Here is a 9,272-nt window from a genome sequence, read left to right on the forward strand (position 1 = left end):
TAATCATTGGCAACTTGGCAAGAAAACAAACCACTTACTATGACGGCCTCACATGTCGTCTACTGTCGAAAACAAGTCTGTTAGAAACACTGTTATTAATGGGAACGCCGTGATTGAGTGACAAAACCTTTGTTACAATATTTAAATCCTCGTGTGCTCTGCCATTCAGGCCAGTTTGAAACAATAGCTGCTTTAATTCATTGTCAGAGTTATATTGATTTTGCTGACTTAAGGAGAAGAAACCGTTTGAATGAATAGGATTGAATGTATTGAACCTATTATAGCTAGGATTATTAAAACCCAAATTTCCTACACCACTTTCGTGACGGAACACACGGTTTCCTTGCTTTCCTGGCTGTATGTTTTGGTGTTGAACAAAGTGCTGCGATTGACTGGGTTGTAAAAAGTTAGTTATGCCTTGTGGGAGGTGATTGCTTTGCAGAGGAAATTGTTCTGGTTGTTGATTACGGAGATGAATGAGAAAATCAACAGCTTCTCTATTAGGTAATTGTTGATTAGCTAATAAATTTTGGTTTTGATCTAATGAAACACTGGGCTGAATAGTTATCTGAGATCCCTGTGAATTGAGTCCGACGTTGTTTATTAAGGGAGCCTGTTGTATATTGTTTTGGGACCCATTTTGTTGTTCGTTACGTTGTCTTTTTAATTGCTCTTGTTCTAAAAATAAAAGTTGCTCCCTTTGCGCTTCTTTTTGCTGAAGTAGAAAGTGTTGCTTTCTCAATAATTCTTCTTGTTGTCTTTGTTGAATCTGAAGAAGCCTTAATTGTTCCTCTAATATTCTTTGCTTTTCCTCAAGTTGCTTTTGTAATGTAAGTTGATGAGAAATATAATCTGAAGAGGAAAATTTGGGTGTATCATTAGAACCTTGTGGAGATATAATATTAGAAACACCTTTTACTAATTCTTGGTTATTGGTGTTGGTCTGTTGATAAATTGGAATAACTTTTTTAGGAATGCCATGTGCATCTTGATGTACAGTAAACGCTGCAACTAAAGGTGCTTGATAAACTTGTACATCCCGTTTGTCAACTTCTTCTATATTAACGCCATCTTCATCATGAGTTGGTTTAGGAGTTGTAGTTGTGGTTGTAGTCGTTGTTGAAGTGGTGGATATTAAACGGGGTTTTGCTGTCGTAAATTTATTAAACTGGTCACTAATAAAATTCGATTTGGGTGTATTCGATATGCTTCTTATTTGCTGCAGGTTCACTCCAGTTTCTTTAGCCTGAAAAATTTCTTTGAATGGAGTTTGCGTGGGCAGCGTTGCAGTTACATAATTTTCAACATTGCCAACAGTTGTGCTAAGTATAGATATCTTATTATCTAACAACGTAGGCGCTGTGTTTGAGTTGTTTTTAAAAGCTTCTTGACCATTGACTACAAATGAATGAATTTGTATATTCTCGTTTATTTGAGGTTGGCCGACATGTTGATTAGTGCTCAATGTTTCAGCACTTGAAGATGACGTCGAATCCGTCGTTTCTGCTTCGTTAACGTTTGTGCTTTCTTCCAACTCGCTGAGTGCCTTCAACAAGGCTTTACGAATGTAGGGATCAAGTCGCACGGATGGATTCGGCTCTACGTTATTTAATTTATCATTTATTGTATCAGTCGTAAACGATTCTTGAGCTGCAGCACATGCCAGTACAATTGATAACAAGAGTACCTGAAAATAAATAAATATTCTTTAATATCGATAATTATTCAAAGTTATTAAGAAAATAAAATAATAAAGTATTATACAATCACTATAACAGTATTATTGCATTTAATTATAACGAATAAGTTTATGTATATCTCTTAAGGATAGATCCTTAAAATAGATAAATTACTTCTAATTATATTTTTCAATGAGCGGATTAGTCAGCAGCGCCACATAATATAATAATAATAATAAAATTTTATTTTCACCAAAAAGGATACATACATACATATTAGTAGCTTAAAAATAGATCATATCCGATATAGAATTTAAATGTTTATACATTCAATCCTTCACCTTACTTCCAGAATAAAAAAGCTAGCAAGATCTCTATCGTTTCAATTAGTAAAGTTAATGACTAGTTATAGGAATGTATTACAGTGTATGAACGTCTCCCAGTATTATTTTAGATGATTCAACAACAAAATAACGCTTTCTCTGTACCTAACACACGTCAAGTCACGTCATCTTTGAAGTGAATCCTCAAATTAATAACGACTTTATTTGAAGCGTATGTGTTAAGGTCAGAAGGTAAGGATAAGTAGAGCTCATTCGGGTTCAACGGGTTCAACGGGTTCATTGGCGGGCCAAGAATCATCAAAACATGCAACAAAACAAATAGTTTGTCTATGTACCTATATCATAATTTACATATGTAGCATTACATTTAAATATTTGAATGAACATTCATTTCCATCTGACCTTCCCAAAAAGGAAGGTTCTTATGTCGTATGTACTTTTTCTTTTGATTACGTTACTCCTCGCGTTTCGAACCGATTGGCGTGATTTTTTATGTGTTCGAAAGGTAATTGTTGCGATTTAGTCGTATATTAGAATCTGGACAAATACCTCCCCTCGGAGACGTGAGTGATCTTTGTAGCAAATAATTATTTAAAAAGCACTCAAAAAATCGTCTCAACATATTCAGTGTGTAAGTAATTAGTTTTATATATACATGTAGTTAAAATTAAACGTTTGGATATTTTTTTAATGCCACGGAGCCAGTTTTCATGTAAATGGTATTTTATGGCATCAGTCAATGGGTATGCATTAAGTATTAATTTGGGTCACGTTCGTAACAAAATAAATTATCCTATGCGATAATAAACTTCATATCGCACCGTGTTATGCAAGCCGAAGTCACGCATAAGATGACCACCAAGATGTGATGATCGATTGATGTTTAACGCACGTAACACACGTGGACCATACTTATGAAACAATAGCCATGCCGTATGATTTATTTCGGTATTCGTTTTTCATTTCATTTCGGTATGATGATGTGATACAGCTTTCACTACAATGACACATCAGTGATTAAATAAGACTGGGCTTGGAGATGCGAAATTGATAAGATCATTACAAAATATTTCATATAAAAGACTGGATGCATAATGTTATGATTTATGATAAGCATAACTAATTGTATTGTTCAGTTATGACTTAAACGTTCAAGCGTAATTTATTTTACGTTATTGGACTTGTGCCTAAATATGTATATATTCATAAATAAATTGAATGAATTTAAGATATGTCGTTTAGAATACCTCGATTAGGATTTTTTTATCTAATAATATAACGGGCGCTGCTGATTCGATATGTAGATTAGTATGATTACACACAAATGTCAAGCCTATTAGAATAATTGCTGCCTCTACAATGACTTCAGTATAAGGTCTAGAGTTCATACTTTGTAAATCATTGATCGCATTGTATAAGCATTAGCCAAACAAGTGACATCGGTGCCATTTATATGTGCACAATAGTACGTAATTACATAATAGTATTGTCAATACTAAGGAATTTCTCTTTCTATAGCTAGTGCCGTATAGATTGGTTCCGTTACGTAGGATTTCGCACAGTGCTACTCTGATTAAGCGTTCATTGCTAAATTTACAATACATTTTTACTTCTTTATAAATGAATGAAGTAGTTTCATCCTTCAAAGTAAATTGATGAATGAAATTGACAATGTTATTATGGTTCATTTGAAATCTGACACCTGAGATATATATTTTTTATCATGCAAGATTTACGTAAGTACCACATTTTGTTATGCTATGAGTGTAATCTTTAGCGAATTAAATGGAATAATATACCTGGCTACTCCATTCACTCCATAGGTAAATATTACCCTAACGTCACCACAAGAACTTTCTTGTGGCCTCTAGGCGATTGGGACTGTCACTTATGTGACTACTACTTGGCTTCTATTGCTACAAATATTTTCAAAAATATGTGTGTGCAATAAGTTTAAAATTAAATAGAAAATGCTAATCTAATGACGTATATCAAAACATTAAGTATTCATATAAATAAAAATGAATTTCTAAATGTATTGCTAAGCATAAAACTCGAGAACCACTCGATCGATACGGCTCAGTTTTTAACGTCTTTGCTAAAGTACATGGAAGATTTTTTGGAGAGAAGACACGTACCACGGGATATAATATAATATTATCCGTGCCGCGAGTGAAGCGGAGGCGGACCGCTAGTTACAAATAAATTAAATTTAATTATGATATTACGTGTAGATATATTGAATATGTTGCAATGGGATGAGCTTTCACATAATACATATTTTTTAAACAAGTATGAACTCCTTAATCTTCTATATATATATATATATATATATATATATATATATATATATACAAGAAAGTCGTGTTAGTTACACTATTTATATTTTGATTTTGTTAAAATTTAATACAGAAATAGATTGAGACCCGAGAAAACACAGAATAGTTTTTATCCCGGAAATCGAACGGGAACGGGAACTTTGGTAACACCCCGGGTCTATCTTTTCTGCGACTACGCGGGCGGAATGCTAGTTTTTTTATGAAAATTTGATTATTTATGAGCTTATTGGTTATGATCCTCCTGCCTATTGGAAAAAAATTAGAATTTATTCATCTGTCACCTATATCTTTGAAAAATATCACATACATGCGATCAGCCGCTATTTACGCGAAAACATAACATAAATTAATCCTAATAAACTACGCTCATAATACTGTCATATCATGACGATATGATAAGTGAACTCTTGAAACCCTAGAAAACACTGCATACAAATATAAAATAGCATGGTTTGTAAAAACTGGGGACATCAGAATAATATAAAGTACTTACGGCTACCGGTTTGTTTATAAAAAAAAACACGTCATTGGTAATCGCTTCTTCGATTGTCACAAATTAATTAATCAACCATCGTCCATGGCATTAATAACATGTGGATGCATTATGTAAATTATTATTTCATAAAAATTTAAAATATTTGCGAAACGTATTTCAACAAATCATGAATAAATTATTTTTTTTTAAACTAATTGACTAATATCACTGTTACTGTTTTTTCAATATTTTTACGTATTACAGTATAGTATTATGTTATCTGTGGCATTAAACAACAATACACAAATATTACTTGTAAAACACACGAAATTAGACTATATTTTTGCGATGATTTTTTAATACGTTTAAGTTATAACCGAGATATGAAAATTTGCTAAATTAACAACACAATAAATTCATGAACTAAAAATAATCCTCTATTTTGACCTCAAATAATCAACAAAGTTAAGTATGAGATAGTAACTAAGATATGTTGCTGACAATTATAATGAACATTTTATTTCTTTAAGCTGTCATTAATGTCTATTTAGATTTCTATCATCTTGAATAAAAGTTACTCTCATTTTCTTTATTAACGTGTTATAAATTATGTATACTTACGCAAGCCTCAGTTTATTATCATTCGGATGAGTCTGATGTTATTCTACGGTAATGAACACATAAAATGTTTTAAATTCGAGGTCTTTATGTGTTTCGACGTGAACTATATATAATCTTTGTTCTGTATGACAGTATTCGAAGATATATTGAAATATATGTCTTACGACTTCATGTAAAGTTAAAAATGAAAATACAGAAAGTTCCTTTTAGCTTATAATCCCACTTTTTCCAAAAGATAAACTGACAAAATTATGCAAACCAGGAATCGTGTATTGAAAAGACTCTTCAGATTAGGATCGTAAAGATATTGTCATACATTTATGTTGTTTTGGGTCATAAACATAATGCAAGAATGCAACAAAGTATGCTTATGTACGATGAGAAAATAAATTGGGTAATGTTTCACAAAAGCTCCTCATTACTGCTTTAGATACGCTATAACCATCACATACTTTGCGTCACCTCATTAAACAATAATAAAGTTATCTCATTCGTGAATACGCATTGTTTCCAGTCTATAATTGTTATATAAAATGTTCAAAATACACCATTTTGTAGTGACTACTTGAACTGAGCTCAAAATTATATTGTTATCTAAAATTATCTTGTGCAATTCTTCATTAAGTGTGTATTTCATATCTGTGTCATTATCGTGTACCAAGTATAAATAACTATTTAATTCATAAGACATTTACACATTTAGTTATTTTTTGGAATATTTAGAAAATCATACAACAAAACACCTTATTTTACCGACGCAACATATATCAATGAAAATCTCGGTCATTGAAATGATTGCATTTGCATTGCAATTTATTGCCGGTAAGTAGTTTAAATTAAGGAAGTCTAAACAAAGTGAGTGAATGCATACTCAGTCATTATTCAGTATAAAAGTAAAAGTGGCTACCAAACTAGGGATTGGGAGTCATATAAGAATTTTTTTGATCACTGTAGCTTTTCATTATTAGCAATATAATAAAACTTGCTATATTATCGAATACTTTGTTCTTCTCAGTTCACACCAACGATTGCATCAAGTCGATTATTAATGTTATTAACCAAATTGCCTCAAAGCGTTTATTCGATACAGCTTCCCACGATTGCCCTAATGATTCCGAGTAACACTTTTAAATTACATAAATTGTACAATAATTGTAGGATTTAATAAAATTTTGATATTATTTAATCATTTATTATATAACTTGATTTTTTTGAGTTTCATATTATATTTATTTGAGACCCGTTAGTTGGGGTTATTAATTGAAAATATAAAATGATAATAAATATATATGACCTTTTTTTTAATTTTATTAACTGTTTTAGCACATATTTATTCGGTAAGTATGTCATTTCATTCCAGTTATGTAGAGTCTTAAATTAGTAAATTATAAAATATAATATTTTTACCTACTTAATAAGCGCTATCAATTCACCTTATAAATATGATTTGATTCAATTGTTGGCGCATCCCAGTTGTCAAAGTGACATAAGTTACCATAACAACTATATAACATGGCATTTGTTTCATTTACATACTTTTCCAAAAGGCAAGATATAATTCATAAATTATATTTTGTATCGCTTAGCTTAAGCCATCTTATACAATAACGTGATAATCACTTTTCACTTATTTAAAATTATAATTCAATATGTTAACTTAATAAGGTATTTTATGTGTATTGTTTTACGTTATGATTTTAAAATAACTACAACAACGAGTAAGATAACTTAGAACACAATAACTTTATACTTAATATAAAAAATGAATACCGTATAGTTTATACGTATATTTTATACGTTCATCATCGTGAGAAAGATTTGGTGATCAAAATTGCTTATCTTACTGCTTTCACTATATCACGACGTGAAATCCAGTACTAATGCATTTCATAGTTATAAAACTTTAATTTGAAACAGAAATCTTTATCAAATTTATTAAATCTGTTGCCATATAACGGTAACAAAGTTAATTGAAATTTGACTTGAATTGACTGGCTACTGGAAAGCATCTCTACTCGTACCCACTTATTATTTAGTCATATTTAGCAATTTTAATGACTGCTCATATTTTAAACAAAGACACATAGACATATTCAGGTGACTTAAAGTGGTTTAAAAGTCATTTATAGTTGATTCGCTTATTTACATATTTATATATTTTGGTTGTAAAACTATTCATGAAAGATTTAAACTTGAAAACATAATAAATCTTAACGATTATTCACAATAATAACGCAATCTGGTTTTATTGCATAATAGAAATGATAATTCGCAGATAGTTTTTAACATGTTCATCGCCATTTCACTTCCTCGTACGAGTGTCGTAACGGAATAAAATTATTGAGATTTACCATTTAAATGGAGATCATCTTATGTTTATATCATGTGAAACCATTTACAGAACTGGTTTGGTTTCCCAAATTACAAACTTAACACAATATTAATCATTCCTAATTAAAATTATGAACACAATATGCACATCCTTCAATATAGTATTATGTTATCTGTAGTTCAATTAAATAAGTGTAACACCAACGCGCTTTACATAAGATTTTTTGATTTTTATTCATCGGCTTTATGCTTTATTCGCATTATACTCATTTAATATGTATAATTTAAATAAGATCAATCAACGAAAATGCGTGTCATATTTTTCTACTATATAAAAATAAGTCGGGTTTTCCTTCCTGACGCTATAACTCCAGAACGCACGAACCGATTTCCATGGTTTTGCATTCGTTGGAAAGGTCTCGAGCTCCGTGAGGTTTATAGCAAAGAACATTCAGGAAAAATTTCAACAGAAAAGTGTGAAAATCATTTTTCACATACAGCCATCTGGTGGCGAAACGGAGTTCGCCGGGTTTGCTAGTATTTTATAAAGATCTCTAAAACTCACGCTTATAGGTATTGTGTTGCTATATTTTGATTAAATAACAATGTTTCATCAAATGTGGACGAGTGGAATAAAATGAGAGCTTTCATTTATGCCGGTTGCATAGTTTCTCCCGATGCAAGTTTGGCGTCATAACACAAGCCAGCGAACATCTTTAGAATCCTTAATAGCAGCTCTCTTCCGACAAGACTTGTAAAGGCGCAGATCGCATCAGCACGCATGCGCTTTACGTAATATGGGAGAAAGCGCACTTTTTGCTATAACTTATTTTAATTTATTTGCTATTTTATAATATGCAAAAACAGTCGCATGCTATAAAATATAGAAAGCATTGATATATTCTCAGTTTGAAATGCAAGTATGTTAATTAAGCAAGTTTAATATATTATTAATTCATAATGTTTTGTGTAATGTGCAAATACATTATTATTTTATTTATATTTTTATCATGAATCATTAAAATTAATAATATATAACATAATAATTAAACATAGTTAAAGGTTATTAAATTAAGTTGGTATTTATACAAAAAAATGTGTTTTCTCTTATTATTTTTAACATGAGATCATACATAGAAATTCATATCTCGTTCACAAATTATATATTTTTGGGGTAAATCTATACCTAATTAGTATTTTTCAGAAAATAATATACACGTATGTACATACGTAATTTTGTAATTTCATTTTAAAATTGTCACTTTACTTACTTCGTCGGTGATATTTAAATATTTCTCATCTACCGCACAAATCAATATTAGCGCATTCAACCCACAACCGTTAATTATAATGGTAAATTAAATTTTCAATAAATAAACACGTGTACTCACTAAACGCATTGTGTCGCCTGAGGTCACACACTTCACCAGAATTTAAACAACGTGTAAGCTAGCGCCTCCGATGCGGTAACACTCTCGACTGT

The 9,272-nt window shown here is 30.9% G+C and overlaps 1 protein-coding gene across 1 annotated transcript; it reads right to left on the bottom strand.

Moving 5' to 3' along the window:
* Positions 1–6: 6 nt before the first annotated feature.
* Positions 7–9,272, bottom strand: LOC119838321 (bromodomain-containing protein DDB_G0280777). The gene is made up of 2 exons (XM_038364208.1): positions 9,181–9,272; positions 7–1,687 (listed from the first exon to the last, which is right to left on the bottom strand). Exons 1-2 carry the CDS (start codon positions 9,187–9,189, stop codon positions 38–40), a joined length of 1,659 nt encoding a protein of 552 aa, XP_038220136.1. The 5' UTR covers positions 9,190–9,272; the 3' UTR covers positions 7–37.

The sequence above is a fragment of the Zerene cesonia genome, unplaced genomic scaffold, assembly GCF_012273895.1.
Source record: "Zerene cesonia ecotype Mississippi unplaced genomic scaffold, Zerene_cesonia_1.1 Zces_u002, whole genome shotgun sequence".
Lineage (NCBI taxonomy): Eukaryota > Metazoa > Arthropoda > Insecta > Lepidoptera > Pieridae > Zerene > Zerene cesonia.